Raw genomic sequence first — 18,727 nt, 5'->3', positions numbered from 1 at the left:
TTGTAAAAAGAATCGCAGTTGCATTAATTAAAATCTTACAGTATTCACAAGGAGGAAATTTTACAAATGAACATCAGCATTTTAAGCGAAGTAAACCAAAAAAGGAAAGAAAATTCAGTTATGCCTCCTAATCATAAACAAAATGAGTATTTTTAACAATTCCAATTCCAACCAAAAATGGCACATTGGCAGCAATGAATATTCACAGAAAGCTAGCACCAAAATGAAAATTTTGCAGCTTCCCTTTTGTTGTACACATTCCTCTATACAGAAGAACTGGGGATTTTGTATTGTTTCTTCAGAAATTGAGAGGCTTCTGAGTCACTCCTGTGGCATAATATTCTTAATAGAGTTTTGGAATCAGTTCCCAGTTTGCTTTTTCCACCTTGCATTTCCATGCCACTAGCAGATTTCAAGTCATCGATCAACTCTCGAGTCTGCAGAATAACACAGATCATTGTATACTTTCTGATGAATGAAAGTTGCAAGAAAAATATTATTATCAGTAATTAACTATATCAATTTCAAAGCTTGGTAAAGGAGGGTTGTATTAGCTTTCAGCATCCAATGTATAATTTGTTGATACAAGAACTTGCCTATTGAGATATGGTTCTTATTATTGTTGTTGTAACAATCATAGGGCATGTCTACCAATGAACAACTAGTTCATGAGAAAATTTTCAATAGGTTTAAGTTTGTTTGTTCTCTAACTATATTTGGATTTTTCTTTTAGTCTTAATAAATTCTTCATAACTTCAGACCCCTGAAAAAATTAATAGCATTTCATCCGTGGAAAAATCTGAGTTTGATAATTGGTCCCTGTAAAAGTTTTTATCACATTTTTCATCTGATGATAATGTGTCTAGTGAACAAAGTCAGTGTAACAGCAAAGATGAAATGCAACTTCTTTTCTGGGATCAAAAGGCAAGATAACATTTATAAGAACTCGAAAGAAAAATAAAAACATATTTCAGAAACTAAAAATATATTTAACCTTTTAAACACTAACCTCATAGCCATGCAACTTGATCACTTGCCGAACACGTGCAACCTGATTTTCGACCACACCCCGAGGGAGGCCATCCCCTCCGGATATAAAGAATTCCTACAAGAAGCACATAATCATTCATTGAATTTGAAACATTAACCTACTCAAAACTCATTTTTATTCAAAAGAGAGTCCAAAAGATTAAAATAAAAACCTATTGCAAATAGTAGATGGCATTGAATTGACTAGAGTCAGATAATGTACCTTTAAGATCTCCAGATCTTCCTCTAATAATTTTGCATCACTGGGCAAGAAAACTCTTGATGGACCCCCATCTAAGATAACACGGAGTAAGCCATCCTGGTATGAAGGAAAATGTTAAAATCACAATGATAGTAGTGAAATGATTTTGGAAAGAAAAGCTATACCAACCAATGATGCCTGAAGAAGACTAGTCACTATGCGATCCCTCAGAGGCTCCACAACAATATCACAAAGTTGGCTAAGTTCCTACAATAAGTCAAAAGTGAACAACAATGATCAATTAAATTGGCAAAAGTTTAACACTTTATCTGCATAAAATCTGGCGAGTAAAGCTTGTTAAAACAGATATTTAAAAATATTTTCGACTGAATATTCCAAGTGGAATTTTAATTTGAACATTTAAACATTTTGAAATTAAAAATTAACGATTTTACTTTTTATTTTACTTTTAACAGTACATATTATTCACACTATGTATTTGCAATTAAATGTGATCTAACAAGTATAATATAAAACAATGGCATTTTTCTGATGAGACAAAGGTTACCATATCAAGTGGGTCCATAATTGCATCCAACCTATAGCCAGAGACACTGGGTTTGTACAAATTGTCCATAAATTGAACTCTCAGATCACAAAAGACAATTTTAGTTCCTGCAAGTGGATAATTAACCCAACAAGGTGATTAGAGAAGTTTGATTTACAAGTTAAAAAGAGACAAAGATTCATGTTCTCACCTGTGTACTCACAAATGCGGTCCATAGCAGCATTTATGATTTTTCTACTTCCCTCAAAAGTATCCTTCTGGGAAAAACTTTTGGACTTCTCATCTAAGGATTTCTCTATTGATGAAAGGATTATAGGGAAAGAGGCATAAATTATATCAGTTTCAGTACTCTCATCAATTATCATTATTATCAATTTGAGAAAAAAATAGACACAAACAGTATATAGATGGAGTACTGACAATTTCTCATGTACATAGATGGAATATTAGAGATCAAACCCGGTATTGATAACAAACTTGTTATGCATAATAATTTCATCAATGTATTGTAGAAATCACATTTTTCATTGATAAGTTGAATCATGTCTAGTATTGCAATTTATTTGAACAGAAATTTCATTGAGGACAGAAAAAAAAGTTCAAAAAGTACTTTATGACAAATCCCCCTCCAAATCCCAACAGAGCCCCATGGCTAATCCCATGACAATTGTTTTATTTAATCCAATAAAATTTTCGTTCATTAGATAAGACACCATAATTTTAATAGCAATCATACAAAACAAAATACAGATACAAAGACAACAGTTCAGCACATACTTATGAGTTTTTCATGGGACCTTTTACTTGTCCATCGCTCCCAGATGTTATCTTCCAATTTATTCAGATGATTAATCGCATACTGTAAATGCAAACAAAACTTAAATTAATATCAGAACATATTGAAAGAAGATTCAGCATAAGCAGCACAAGAATAAAAAGAGGAATTAAAACAGAAGGTTATTAAGAAAGAGTGCTGGAAATCCCAATAAGATGTTGATACTAAATTTAGGTTAATTATTAGAAACATGCATACTTTAAGAAGAGAATTTCCCAGTAATCAAGATAAAACACATTTCAAATGATACAGTATTACTTTCATATACCCAAAAATCCAGCTGGCCAGCAAAGTTTTCATTCCACCTCAATATCAGAACTTAACTAGTTATGCAATGGTATAGACCACTAACTAACTAATAACTCATGAGAGAGGAAGGGGGGAGGGGTGAGCGCACATGAAAACCCCCACCGATGCATTATTCAATTATATATATTGTGCAAGACAATATTGTTTGAAGAAAGTAGTAGAGTACTGAAAATGAGAAGGGAAGAAAAATTGTATAAACTGAAAGTGATTTATTGCATTACTTGTTTGAAGTACATATGTTGGTATTTATACAGAAGTAGCCCGGTAGCAGCCTGCACAACAAGCTTTGCTGACTAGAGTCTATGGATCTACCTAACCAACAAGTCAGCATAACTGACTTCAGTTACTTACAACAAAATGCTGACTAGGCACCCATAATACAAAGTGCTTACAACATCTAGCATAGGATATACTCTATCATTCACTTAAGCAGCAGCTGGGTCCTGTAACTAGCTCTCAGATAGTATAGGTAGTACGATTCTTTCGTAATACTGAACAGCTATAAGTAGCTAACTTATATCTCATAATAAATTTGAGTACATTTTTCACAGAATAAAATTTAAGTTAATTAGATATTCTGTAAACTCTACTACGGTATATGGAGTGAGGTTCCACGATCCCTAGAGTTTTAATTTCTAGATCAAGTCCATGGCATCCAACTTGATAAATGAATTTCTACATTCTTCTTGAGATCTTGCTTGAGAAAGAAGATTTAAGGGCTGCAACTCGCTATTTTTATTTTACTATGTCTTCGAAGGGACTTATTTGTTCTTTTGGTTCACCATTACTGCACTCTGACCAGAATTATTATCAATCATATTCAGATGTTTTTCTTTAAAGAAAAAAAAAAGATTATACTTACTTTTGTATTCCTCAATTGTTTTGCTTATTTTCTTCTTCTTCCATTCATTAGAGTAGACTATACTATTGATACATTATTGTACTGTAAATCAGTTTGCTGTTATATAACTTTTAGCTGGACTGAGTGACTCCTTTTGTTAGTATCAGTAAAGCTTGTTAGTTCAGTTAGTTTGTTTTCTTAATCAGCCATGAATAGCTGAATCCTCTTTCTTTGTAATTGGATTTTAGAAAAACAACTTACCATTTCATCTCTTAAAACTTTATCTCTATAATACTTCATCTTTTACCATTTCTTATGTTAAATTTTAGCCCATATAAAGTTCTTTACAAAACCTGGGTTTAGGGTTTAGGATTTGGGTGTTCTTTTAACAAGTTGAATTGGAATGTGTGATCATCTAGCTGATCTAACCCAGTAGAACAAGGGTTAGTTGTTGTGCTATGCAATCCTTTATGATGCACATATTAGTAATATGAACAAGACATAAGTTTAAAGAGCAAAATACCTCATTAACTTCACGATACTTTCATTAATTTTCATGTTATTGGGAACTGCTACAAAATCTGAGAAACATCTAATAACATATTTACGTATCTGAGACTATTTTAGAGTATCGTAGACAATCTGTTTGGATTCCTTTTTATTTTGTATTTAGTGATTTTTTTTCTTATTTAGTAAGGATCTTTGTAATTATAGGTCAATGGTATATTGTAAATAGGCAAATTATCTCCTACACTTATTGCATTAACTCTATATAAAGAGACTCTATTTGTTGTCAAAGTTTTGGCACCTCTGAATCAGTTTTTTCTCTTTCAACCGGAACAATTTTTATAAAATGATCTAATAGATCACAATTTATTCGGGTTTTCAGCTCAGTAACTTGTTTTTCTTTCAGTAAGAATTTGCTAACATGGAATAGAATGATACATATGCAGAAGAATCCTAAACAACTAAATAAATCAATATCAAAAGTGCAAGGAAAGAAAAAATAACAAACAAGAAACATGTAACACATCATGCTAGTCTCTTTGTGGATACCAAAAATAAAATGAAAGGGAAAAACAAAAACAGAAAAAGAAACACGCAACACAGCATGCCAATCTCTATACATCTAAGAAAGACCCTTTCTGAAGACAACATGAGCAGAATACCACGAGGAAGCAGAAAAAACTACTTAATTCCTTGTAATTTTATGTTTCTGGCACTATAGTAATTCTAGTAATTTTATAGTTAGGATTTTAGTTTTGTCCATTTATGTCATTTTGCTTGTGAATGCTCATACTATTTACTGAGCTTCATTTATTTTATTAATGGTCAGTTATTTGACTTAGACCTAAAGTTTTGACAAGGTCTATACAACTGATGTATCCAGCTCTTAGACAGCCAAAAATATTTATGTCAAAAAGAAACTAGCAGCCAAAATATTTCTCAGGTGTGTGTTAACTAAAAAACCCACATCTAAAGTTTAGGTCTTCTTCTGTCTTGCATTCTACTTTGATTTCTCTCAAAAAAGCTCCCTGTTCAATTAGCTAAGTAGTTAGCACCGATTCTCCAACTTTAGAAGGTCCAACTTTTCCCTCCTTTCAAGTCCTGCATCTCAATCCTTTCATTCACTATACCCACATTAACTATTATTTCTAGCACAGTTGTACCAGTTTCAAAGTTCTAATTATATTCATGTGTAGTTCAAAGTAAGAATGAAAGAAAAAACTTCAGTTCAAGCTATATGGATTACAGATTCAAATCATACTCCACAAACGGGTACCTAAACATATACTATTAGTTTGGCTTATCACAAATAAAAAACTATGACATTGACAGTAAACCTTCCAAAATGCTAATGACAAACTACTTTTGATATTTATAATACTGTGAAGACAGTACTAACAGTATATGCTAAATTTCTTGCACAGTTAAACAACTGTTTCATCAGGATTGAATCGCTGACTATTTTAAAAAGACAAAAATTCAATTCTGCATCATCTCTTTAACACCTAAAAGAGTAGCTTAAATGAAAAATGAAAAAAATAATATCCTCACAACCACAGAAACAAGAGTGAAAATAATACAGGTATAATCAAGTTTGCTTGAACTCACGTATAATGTATTTAATTGAACACAAAGTGTTGGAGTTGTTAGGACACTAATTTGGCTGGGCCTTAACTCATCAGGCTCAGGTACACGAGTATCAAACAGTTCCTTCTTTACAAAAGCCTTTATTCCAGCTTCCTTTTTGTACCGTGTGAGAATAGGCACTGGTGGTATTAGGTCCTCCTTGCTGGCTGTGTAATTAAAGGGACACCTTAAGATTCATAACTCATAAGAATGTAGTGTCTACAGAATATGCATAATCTTAACAGAGGATGAAAACTGAATCTTTTGGAAAACATTAGAAGAATATGCAGTATGCACTAATGACACCATCTACTCAAGAACATATTACAGTCAAGAACTTGGTAATAGTAAGGATGTAGGCAATACACTAACAAAGGTAAAATATTATAACCACCAAATTTTACAATGCATCAATAAAAAATTTGATCACATCAGCCTTATAATTATCAAGCTAAAAGGACACCACATAATCAGGTAACATGATTAGAACTTTAAATCTTGACGAGACAGCAAAATAATTAAAATGTGGTTAAATTTATTTATCAATAAGACTAAAATGAAAACGTCAAAACTTGCTTATATGGGGTTTAGGGATATTCTTGTACCATCATAGAGTTATCTTTGGAGACAGGGATGCAAAGCAGATTCTTAAAGACACCATTATATAACACGGTTGATCCAGTCAGCAAATAAAAAATATGTAGTATCTACTCACCCAAGTCGTTAACAACATTATTTGCATACACTTGAAGAGCGTTGTCAATGCCCCGAAACAAGCTATTCAATTCTGTAAACCTCATTGGAACTTTGAGACCAAAAAATTGATCAACTGTCTGCATCCAGTAAGATATAAAATGAATTATAATTTTAGTTATAGTTAAATTATAATGACAATAAAACTAATAAGTGGCTCCGTGCCAAAAAATAGAGAAATAATATTTTGGATCTGACTCCTCTAAGGTGAGTAATTATTCACTTTAAAGGTGTTAAAAATATGATTAAGCTAATCAGGAGATAATTAATAGCCTTAATTTTGGGGATTACATTTTTATCCTTTTATTATATCAATATTATTCATTAAAAATAGAGAATCATGTGTGTGCTTATAACACAATTCCTGTAAAACTTTGTATAAGGTACTGACAATACAATACATGGGCAGCTGCTGTCTACCCATCATTCAGTGGATACGATGTGCCAACAACTTAATGAACCAGGTAGTGGATATTTTTGCTGAATATTAGTAAAGTGGAAGTAATGCAAGCGAACAACCAAAAATATGTAAACATATTTCTGCAATCTTGGATGTCACTTGAGCAGGAAGGAGGCATCCATTTGATAATGACTTTAACTAAGTTTCCAATCGCAGAATCAAGGTTCCAAATGATGTAAAGAACCTATGCAAATATCCCTTTGCCAAGTAGGAAGAACTCTTGATTAGTTGAACTATTCCCATTGTTGATTAGTCTATATTTTCCAACTTTTTCTGAGGTAAAGGGAATTAGAGTTTTTTTTTTTCTTATTATGCATAATACAAAAAGGAAAATGATGCAGATATGCTAAAACACAACACAACATATACTGGAGTAAAGTTTACATTGGAAGATAACGAAAAATTATGTTGTTACCTCCTCAACAATCCTGTAAACTTCCACAATAGAACCAGCATGCCGCTGTTGAGGAGATATTGGGTCCCAATGCTGTGAAAGTTTACTGATAAGTTAATAAAGCCTTTGTTCAATGAGGAAATTTAGTACAATTATAGAAGCAGCATAAAAAATGAAGAAAACTAGTAGTTACACCATTGCAAAGAGAGGGAATAAGGTTAAAAAAACTCAACCCAACACAAACGAACTTTTCATGGTGAATCCTTATCCCTTTTACCATCAGAGGGATTAGGGGATTTAAAACCATCTCACTCATCATTAAATTATTTCATTTTTTTCTCACTTCAATCCGCAGTGCTGTGCTGCCTATATATTTTGATTATGCTATTTGACTCTACTTAATTATTCATTAAACAAATTAATAGTGATTGGGTGTACAGACTACTGGTTTTTGATTATTAATGACGGATATATATTTTTAGTAATTCTTTTTTACTATTTTTGGGAAAATGTATGCACTATAATTTATCTGCACTGAATCCTCTATTAGCCATCTCATTATCTGCTTCTTCATTATACCAAATTTGGGATCAGCCACTCCACACCACTAGCCAGGATTAAGTACTTAACACTAATTTAAATATACAACAGATATTACAAAAATAATCTTCTAAAAAGAACAATAAAACTAGACCTTGAGAAAGGTCTTTGTAATAAACATAATCAAAACGGCTGGAATTTGACAGTATAGCACTATTGATAAAGGATTTACCTCTTGTTGAAAAACCCGTTCTACCCAACCTAAAATTCTTCCAAGCTGTGAATTAACCCAACGTAACACCAATGTTCCAGATTTCGTCTCAATCTATAACAAGAAAAAAGAGCAAGGACCAAAGTATAGAATAAATAAAGATAGGACAATAGAAGGATAGATGACAAAAGACCATGGGTCTGTTTGGAGAAAATGTCTCCATAAGCACTTTTAGGAGAGAAAAACAAAAAGGGAAAATGAAATTGAGAATCAGATTATAGAGATATCAATAAGAAATAGTTTCTACGAATTAGCTTATGAATACGCTAATCTTAGCTTGTGAAAAAACTAATTTCACATTTTTCTTATTATTTGTCTCCTAGATATGCTTATGGAAAAGTTTCTCTAAACAGACACTGTATGATAAATTTATCGAAGATTGGACAAATGTAAAAATATTTGAAACACAAATGAGATGGAGCTAAATGAGAATAGAAAATAGTCCTAATTATACCCTCCAACTGTCAATTGCAACATGGTGTATGACCAAGAAATCATGATTTATCTAAACATCCTTTTATCTCTATTGATATCTTCAAATGAGTACAAGCACGTGGCACATGTGAACAGGTTCTTGGGTAAAAACAATTTTGCATATACCAACATATCATCTCATCAAAATTGATAAATACCATCCCATCAAATTGATAACACGATAATAATATATCATTTCATCAAAAACAATTTTGCATGCTCTAAAAGGAATTTGACCACCTAACCTGATAGAGATTCAATTTCTTCAACAAGATCTCAGCATTTTCTTCATGGCATACAGATGTAATAAGTGCCACTATGAACTGCTCTAGACTTTCAGCTGCAGGGAATACAGAAATGACATCCTCAGTTAAATGCTCTGCACCATCCAAAAAGGGTTTCTGAAAAAAAGAAAACAAATTTTCAGTGATTTTGAAGATATATTCCATAATGTAATCAGAATATATATATATATATATATATATATATATATATATATATATATATATAACCCATATATATACTCACCAGTCTGAGGCCATAAAGTTTGTGAACTAATGATCCAGATACAACAGTTGCTTGAGGATGCCTCTGAGATAAAACAGGCAAGAAAGTAACGGATTCTCGTTTTAGGAGCTTCTTGAGTTCTTCTGCAAGCAATGCCAAGGGGTGCTCATTTGACATATCAGCTCTTTCAACAACTTGCACTGTCTGCAGAAAGTAAACAGATTCCTTAAATATAAAAGATTGGCATAACAATGGACATGCTCTATCCAAAAGTTTGTAATTTAAAAAGATGGAAAGAAAAAAGCAGACGTTCTCACAAGCATTCAATTACATAGCAGAATCAAGAAGACATAAAACAGTTTTAGGAACACATCTGATTCCAAATTCTACAATATATATTTAAAGCTAAGGACAAAATCAATCAAAGTATAAATATATAATTAAGTCATGCTTAAAAGATATTCACTTTAGCATGTATATAACCAATAACAATGAACAGGAAGCTTTGTGAGCAGTCTATCATTTACCAGGTTGAAGATAATAATAATTATCGAATAAGGATTTCAATGAAGATAGAAATTGAAAGAAAAATGTATTCAAACATCTTTGCAAATTAATACTCACCCTTGAAAATGCATTCTTAATTGATGATGATATATATATATCTATCTGATCACGATCACTAATTGGCAGGGATTGTGAGGTCTGCAGGAAAATAGTAAAGAAACTTTTATAACTGAAACTTGTATATTATACAAAATTATCTATCCAAATGTGAAAGATATCATTGAAAAAGATTACACACAGTTTCTGGTTCTTCCAGTAGAAGCCTCCTGGTAATCATAGCAACTGCTACAATCTTTTCCATAGTTGCTGAACCCTAAAAAGTATGAGAGGTTTTGTTAAACAAAAACTAAAGGTGCAACACAAGATACCATAATTATTTGGTAAAAAATAAAAACAAGGCTTTTGAAGAGAAAATAAAAGGGGAAAAGAGTTCAAGAATATTTGTTTTAAAAGGGCAAAAACATAGAAAAACATATCCAATCATCTGATCCAGTACTACCTAACAACCTAATAAGTTGAACAAACCTCGTTGAAGTGCATATGGTAATCTCCTAGCTGTTTGTCTGTCCATCTCAAAATTGGTGTTAAGAAAGACTGTAAGAAAGATAGATCCCGTTCACCCTCAACCTTGGAACGCAAGCTTTTCAAGTGCAACCTCTCTTGTTGGCCTCGTTGCTCCATTAGTGGTATTTTATTCAATTGCTCAAGTGCGTGCAATAAAACTCCATGCTCCCTTGTGATAACATACTGTATCCCCATAATGAAAATGCAAAGTAATTCAACATTAAATAATGATTGAAGAAAGAGTAGTGTCCCATTACTCGACAAATATTAATTAGTCAAATAGTACAGTATCACAAAAATAAATTATAGAAAAAAAAGGAAAAAAGCCAAACAGCAATGGAAAATAAACTGAATGCCTAATAATCAACATATCCCAATGAGTGGAATTTTAACAACGCAACTTTAATCTTGATTACTATCAAACAAAAGACTTCTTTGTCTTGATCAAATAAAGTAAATGGAGGAGCCACATGCATATTAATAATTAAAGAGGTAAACATCCAAAAGAAAATAGATTAATAGAATGTGCTAAATGATTGGTTGAAATATAAAACAGACTATAAACATTCTGAAGTTCACTATTCTTCATGCTCATTTTAAAGCTAGCAGAGTGAAATCAAATTTGATAAACATATCTGTAAAGTGTGAAGCATGTTAGTAATTAATTAAGATAAGGATACAAGGATTCATCCATATGTCTCTAACTTTTCTCATTATTAAACAAAAATTTTTGGCACCATCCATAGAGACTACTATCAGTCATTAGTCAAGAAGAATAAGAATATATTATCAATGTCCCTATTGGTTTTCCTCTCCAGGATTAGATTAGGGTCTAGCAATATAAGCCAAACTGCTTACATTTCAGAAGAGAAAACAGGCAAAGACAAATTAGGCGAAATGAAGCATTTGCATATAAAGAGTGAAATACGAAAGAAAAAAACACGGAAAAACAGGGCCACAAAGTGGTAGTAAAATTAGTCCTACATGAGAAAGACAAGTGTGTTGTTCAAGGTCTTTTGGAACTACAAATAAGTTGACACAGTCAACAACAGTCCAGTATAGTAGTCCAACTTTAAAATTGATTGTGATTCTTAAAACTAACATGAAAAGAAAATGTGATGGCAATTACCTGACGAAATAAAACCCATGCATAGCATGTGTGATGGATTGTCTCCGTGATTCCTAAAACTTTCCATGTTGACTTCAAAAGTTCAAGAATTTCCTCCACTTCCTAGAAAATAGACAAACCACGGATCACAATTCAGAATCCACAAAAGTGATACAATCTAATTTCTACTTGACCCGGTAGCTTCTCAAATAAGAGTTTCATCACAATTATTTCTTCTTAATAAAATAGAATTCAGTCTTAACAGCAGATTTCAAGTAAATACATGTCCATAAAAACCTTCTGTTTCTTTTCCCATCAAATTTGCAAATGTTATAAATATCACTTGCACAGCCCATGTACTCAGGAACCATAGACCTTATCAAATTCACTTGTTAATAACTTAATATTCAGCAAATAAATAAAGCAAACATAGCATAGCAATAACAATTCAAAGATGTAATTCTGCTATAATAGCCTTGGAAAGTAAAAGACACCAACCTCTGTCAGTTTTCCTTCATCAAGCATGTCAAACACACTTAAAAGTAACTTCTCATATAGTCTGACATTTAAGTGATAACCATCTGACCAATGGCATATTTCACCAGTTAAGTCACCCCGAGCTGGCCGCTCAGCAAGTGGAATTGCAATCTCCCTTAGGGATCTCAAGCATTCTGTCCTTTGAAGTTCACCACTTGAAGATGGAAGAAACTTTTAAAAATATAAAATGAAAATCATGTTAGTCACAGCCAGTCAGACCTAACACAAAGGTAAGCCAATTCTTATGACCTAATGCCAACAGAGTATAGGTAAAATATGAACATCAAAATGCAAAACTACACACCTCTGCTTCTTCAATCTTGGCCAACAGAATCCTCAACTCATTTGTCTTGCGTCCAGATTCACCAAATCCAACAGCAGGGTGATTAACAAGCCCTTCCTCCAAAACTTTTAACTATACCAGCACACATTTGGAAATGTTCAACAACGACAAAAAAACTATTAGAATGGCATCCTCATCTTTTCATTGACACATTAACAAGCTAATAGAGTATATGAAGGAGAGCAGAGAAAATTCAATAATGGATCTTACTACCTGCCGCTTTTGCCAACGTATAAAAGCCTTCTTATCAGAAAATTCTGAACGTGAAATACAGCAAAGCAACTCCAAAGGAACCAATAGAGTATCCATCCTTTTCCCCACCTTACCCACAAGAGCATTTAGCAAGCCTTGTCTGGTTCTAATATCCATTGACTCGGATATCTGCAAGCAACAATTATCTATAAATATGAGTGCAGAATGTAAAAAACATAAGCAAATACAAATTTAAGATTTTCTTGATTTTCATGGTTTGTAAGTTGTTAGAAGTCTCACATCGACTAGAGATAAGGCCAATTCATAGTATATAAGTGAGGTGCAAACCTCACCTTACAAGCCGGTTTTGTGGGGTTGAGTCAGGCTTAAAGCCCACTTCTAACACAAGTATTAGCTGTCTCATTCCATGGATTAGGTGGAGGATAGCCCTATTAGTAGCACAAGAGGTAGAGACAGACCAAGTAAAACTATATGCAAAACTATTACAAAGGATTTACAGGTCAACATTTGTCCAAAGACTTGATTCAGAGAAGAACGTTATGTAGCTAACAACCCCTGGTAGGAAAAGGCTTGGTTACTATATAGTTTTGAGTATAAATTTGGAGGCAAAGATCCCATGCTTATGAGTATGAGTCCAACATCAGAAGAATTAATAGAATCCAGAATGCATATTGAACTGATCACAGATTCAATGCCCACCAAATTCAGAAGAGCCTTAGTGCAAGCAGCTCCAGGTCCCTTTAGGGATTGAATCCCAGTGTGTTCACTTTACCTCTACTTTAGCCACTAAACCTTAAGACTTTTTGTTAGGGATCAACAAATGAATTCAGAGAATAGCAATATAGATGAAACGATTCCATTATTATTATTCAGAGAAGTATCAGAAAATACAGTAGGGTTAGCGATTCCTACTGCCACAGATCTTATCACCTTATGATAATTATTTTTCTATAACAGCAGACAAGCTTCCAAGCTCGATATCGGTAAAAGCTAATTCATCCTCTAAAACACCTCCTCAGCAAAAGAGGAAGCCACAATGCTATAAAGGTTTTAAAAAATTATCATATTCAATAGAAGAAACCGGAGGCCCTTGCACATTATAAGAGTACATTTAATGTATGTTGCCAAAAAAAAAACATTAATAAGAAACAAAATGGTAGAAAAAAATCAATGGAAGGACCAAAGGATCAAAGCATAAGTAAATAGAACATATGCCACATATACCTCCATTTGAACTCGCATGGTTTCCAGCAAGCCAACTAATCCAGGAGCACTCTGAGACTGGGATACAACACTTCCACTTTTGCTGCGCCCAAGCTTCCTGATCAAGCTGGATTTTTTATCTTTCTTTTTTTCCTTTGATGGGACAATCAGACCCCTGATAAACAAGAAATACATCAAAATGTTAACACATAAATCTTTCACGATAAGATATCCTCTCAAATTAAACATATCTTAGCAGCATACCCTGTGGCTCCAGCACAAGCCAAGAGGACCTCATACGCAGTTTCACGAAGATCATCATCTGATATGCCTAGAATTGGTAACAACAGAAATTAGGAAATTCATGAGAGCTTTCATTTGAACCTTTCCATTCAAATTTGAGGCATAACACACGAAGAGGTGATATTAGTGATTTCTACAAAAGAAGAAATTATTAGGATACTATGAAGGATGAGAAGTACAAAGAATGGGGATAAAAAGTCCTGCTAGAGCTACAAAACAGAATATACAAAACCCATCATCCCAAAAGAGACCTCCATCATCTATGGATATCTGTTATAGAAACACCTCCCCTAACTCTAAAACAAAAATGGGTTGACAGCAGATCGAAGCCAAGAAATGCGACAACACAATGAGAAGGGAGAACTTTCCAGTTAACAGATGTATATGACCATGCAGAGGCACAAGGGCAACAGAGGAAAGTCAGGTTCCTTCTCTATACAGGTTTACACCTTTGCAATGACTTCAATGACTCAGCAATGAACAAATGGTGACTTCATGTATGAGATTTTACCTTACGACAATTGTTAACACTGTCAGTTCATTCAATTTTCTTAATCATATGACTCCTTAGTTCACATATTTTAAAATTGAAATACTATTTTTCTGACAATATTTACACAGCTTAGGAGTTGAGAAGATGAAAAAACATATCCAACAGATAAGTTTTCTAGAGAAATCACCTGTGGAGAAGGAAGGCAATTTCACTGCAAGATCTGAAGCATCATTAAGAGTCCTTGAAGCCCTGACGCCTTCAACAACTGAAGCAACATCATCATCTTCAAAGTCTTCAATGTCATCCACAGTTAGCTCCTTTTCTTGGGTAGTGTCAAAAGATTCAGATCTCGATACACTAGATAGAATTGGGGATGGTGGAAAAACAGAAGGAATGGAAACAGCAACAGGAGGCACTGCAGAAACAGGAACAGTTGGTGGCGGCCTTCTGGGAGGTGAACCTGAAGACTCAGGATCAGTGACCAAATAAAATTCACCGACTGAACCTGTATCACTCTGTTAAAGCCAGGAACATTTACAATCCAAACATGATCCACAAACGATTAAACAAAAGCTTTGAATGAAATGTGATGAAATCAAAACTTATAAAGCATGTCATGACAGTAAAGAAAATAGCTCAACAGTTTCAAAGCTTCACCGTATTCCTCCGCAAGTATTATATAAAAGAGCAGAGTTGGCAGACTAGTCATAGCATGTTTAAAATGGCAAAATGCAGCAGTTACACATAAATATAGTAAGAAACTAAGAATGACTTCAGTATAAAATTGTCATTAAGAAGTGCACAAGCTAAACCAGTACTTCATTTATAATATTAATACTTAAACTTGTATAAATGGGCCTAAATAAACAATTTAAAAATGAATTCAAACATCAAAAAGGTCATAGCATAACATACCATTTGTGGTAACCCAGTATGATCATGATAATCTCTAATTGCTTCTGAAAGTTCAAGCATTGTACCTGCATTGAAGGAAGTTAATATTAAGACAAGGAAAACAAAAACAAAAAAGAAAAGGATGATAACTGATAAGCAAGACAAAAGACCGAATTCAACTAACTCTTTTTTGCACAGTTGAGGACATAATCAACACTGACTTGATCTAGATCCACATCATCCAGTGTAACTGCACCAGGTGGCATTACAACTTTCTTGATTAAGCTTCCTGAAAGTATAAAATCAAGAAGAACTCTTCTGTCTCTCCTGTATCTCTGGAGAAGCTCTATGACATTTTCTCTGCAACCCATCAAATCACCACAAGTAAGGGTCCCATCACATGATGAAGTAATGAAGGAACAAAGAGACACTTACTCTTCCATTACTAATAAAGCTACAATTATATTGAACTCCAACCAACTTCAACAATTGTGCTATTTCTGCAACACAGAGCTGAAAACAATAGTAACAATGAATGTCACAAGATAATATGTAGCACACAAAATCAAAACACTAGAAAACTAAAATCGCACACTCCCACTGTAAATCAAAGCCATTCCAAAAAAAAAGTTGCAGAACAAAATTGACATTAAGCAAAACACGAGATCAGATTCGACCCAGTTCAGATTGTTCAAGCATTTCATGAAAAATAAAGTGAAAAGCTAGAACTTTCAACAAAAATACAAGAACCCAAGTTTAATTTTTGCGTGAGGCGGTGAACCACGTGACAAGAACTACGTTTTTTATGTTGAAACAGTAGATGCCCTTTCTTTCCAAGTGAAGCAAAGAGAGCGCTACCTGAATGGATCTTCAAAATGTGGAGAATGGAGAAGAGAGAAAGGAGAAAAGTCAAATGGGTACGTGAATTGGATGCAGAAATTGAAGTTTTCCGGTCACTTGAGCTGAGCTGTGAGGACTCTTGAGCGAAGTAACCTCAGCTCTTAAGAAATCGGAGCAATTCTGAGTTTCAATTTCAATTCCAATTCCAAATTTCGTACGGATCCAATCCAAGTTCTATTTTTCGTTTTCAGAAAAGTAAAAGTTTATGTCAGTATGTGCTTGTTTTTATTTTTATTACTATTATATAATTATATATTTTTAACCTCTTACAATAGTATTATTTTGTTTTATTCACATTGGTATTTTTAATCTCCTCGTAAAACCGATGGTGCAGCTTGTACTTGGAAACTTAGTTGCAGCTTGTAGTAAGGAAGAATAATAAAGGAATATGGTGAAAATGTAATAAAAGAAAAGAATAATATTTTACAAGATATACTTTTCTTGGGTTGAATCCTTTTGAAAAATATCCACTATTTTCTTTTTTGGGTTAGATATATTTTTTATCTCTCAAGTTTCAATAAATTTTGAAATTAGTTCTTCTTTGAAATTTTATATCAATTTAATCATTTATCTTTATAAATATGTGAATTTAGTCTTTCTTACCAATTTTTATTTTTATTAAATTTATTTGACATTTTAAATACATTTTATAATAATATTTAAGTTAACATTGAAGCGAAAATGTATCAAACGGTATAAACAATTTAAATACTATTATGAGATGCGCATGAAACGTTAGATAAACTTAACAAATTTGGGTAAAAAAACTAAATTTACGTATTTTTAGAAATGAATGATTAAATTGGTATAAAGTTTCAAACAGAAACTTATTTCAAATTTCACTGAAATTTGATAGAACAAAAACATATTTTACCCTTCTTTTCCTTATAAAAATGTAAAACTTAATTTTAAAAAATATGATATATTTTTGCAATAATATTTAGATAGATAGACATTAATTAATAGAGTTAATTTTCCTAATTTTTTTTCTTGGAATATTCTAATTGTTAGTTTTCTTTTTCCATTTCACTTTTCCAAAGTCTTTCATTTTCTTGATCGTTATCATCTTCTTCCTTTCATTATTTGTTTTTCGTTTTATTTTGTCATGTTGTAACACTTCACTTGGTAGTGATTCTATCGATTATGAGAAAATTGTGAGTATTTTACCTGAATGATCATAGAAATTGTAAATATTTGATTTTGACGACGATAAATTTTTTTGAATAATTTGTATGAACACAACATGAATTAAATGATTGTAGTGATGCACGTTGTGCGAAAGACTTATAAGGATACATCTATCCTAATTATATCATAGCTTTTTCCATGTTTTCCTACGATTAACATATTGATTGTCAGTTAGATGAGAAAAAAATAATATTTGATAAGTATTAAAACTGATTAGAGTGATTATTTGTATTTCTTATATGCATGATATGTGATATGCATCTTATAATAATAAAAAGTTTAATCCACTTATCTATCAGAAAATGATTTTTTGACTACTAAATTTTGACAACTTTATCTTACAATCTTAAGTGGCATTTTCTAAGTGGTTATCCACTTTTTCATTTTTTTTCATTATCAATATTGCAAAACTAATTAGAAGATGTCACCTCGTATTGTAAAAGAAAATTATTAAAATTTAGTAGTCAAAATATCATTGTCCTATCTAATTTTAGGTTGAGAAAGTTTTAAAAATGATAAAGTAAATTCATTAAGATTTTTCCTACTTAAAGAGTAAAAATCTTAAATGAGACTAATAGAAGAAGAAAAGGAAAAGAGTTATATATATTCTTTCTGAATCCGATAAATTAGCTACATTAACCGAAGACATTCGTTTAACCCCACAACAGTTTCAAATTTTATCAAAAATCTTCAAGAAATCTACCTTGAATCAACTTCCTAAGTAGAGGTGTCAATTTGACCTAGCTCACAGGGCTTGGCCCTAATCCCTGTGGACAATGGCCAAAAACGTCCACATTGAAAAAAAAATCTAATAAAAAAAGTCCACAAGACCAAAAACCACGCAAAAGCCCTGTGGATTAGGGCTAGCCCATGGCCTTTCTTCTTAAAAATGAAAAATATATTATTTTTAAAATATATTATTAAACTTTTCGTCCTTGGCTTAGGGTTGACACGTTTAGGACATTGGCCCGGGTCATCTTGTTCGTCGGCACGACCTGGACAGGTCGGGAGGGCACGACAATGTGGGAATGACAATCCGGAAGGGACGGATAGACTCGATGATCCCAGACGGAACATGAAGGCTCAACAACCTAGACG

General features: G+C 32.8%; 1 protein-coding gene across 2 annotated transcripts; it reads right to left on the bottom strand.

The window, feature by feature from the left end:
* Positions 1-16,632, bottom strand: LOC114169814 (plant/protein (DUF810)). 2 transcript variants are annotated; one of them, XM_028055131.2, is made up of 27 exons: positions 16,400-16,632; positions 15,977-16,054; positions 15,726-15,901; positions 15,563-15,627; positions 14,835-15,162; positions 14,116-14,182; positions 13,873-14,026; positions 12,649-12,816; positions 12,397-12,507; positions 12,054-12,263; positions 11,577-11,678; positions 10,409-10,630; positions 10,122-10,196; positions 9,941-10,021; positions 9,338-9,520; positions 9,055-9,210; positions 8,297-8,389; positions 7,546-7,617; positions 6,633-6,750; positions 5,900-6,084; positions 2,577-2,658; positions 1,990-2,094; positions 1,800-1,906; positions 1,421-1,498; positions 1,253-1,348; positions 1,010-1,105; positions 1-437 (listed from the first exon to the last, which is right to left on the bottom strand). In XM_028055131.2, the coding sequence occupies exons 2-27, from the start codon at positions 15,982-15,984 to the stop codon at positions 264-266; spliced, it is 3,312 nt and encodes a 1,103-aa protein (XP_027910932.2). In that variant the 5' UTR covers positions 15,985-16,054; positions 16,400-16,632; the 3' UTR covers positions 1-263. The 2 variants fall into 2 exon arrangements, with proteins under 2 accessions (XP_027910932.2, XP_085525167.1); XM_085669041.1 differs by having other exon boundaries at positions 15,977-16,041.
* Positions 16,633-18,727: the final 2,095 nt, after the last annotated feature.

This window comes from Vigna unguiculata, chromosome 11, assembly GCF_037176805.1.
Source record: "Vigna unguiculata cultivar grain cowpea cultivar isolate G323 ecotype 2 chromosome 11, ASM3717680v1, whole genome shotgun sequence".
NCBI classification, from domain to species: domain Eukaryota; kingdom Viridiplantae; phylum Streptophyta; class Magnoliopsida; order Fabales; family Fabaceae; genus Vigna; species Vigna unguiculata.
Note: the sequence above shows the minus strand (reverse complement) of the source record. Positions and strands in the feature narration are given on the sequence as shown.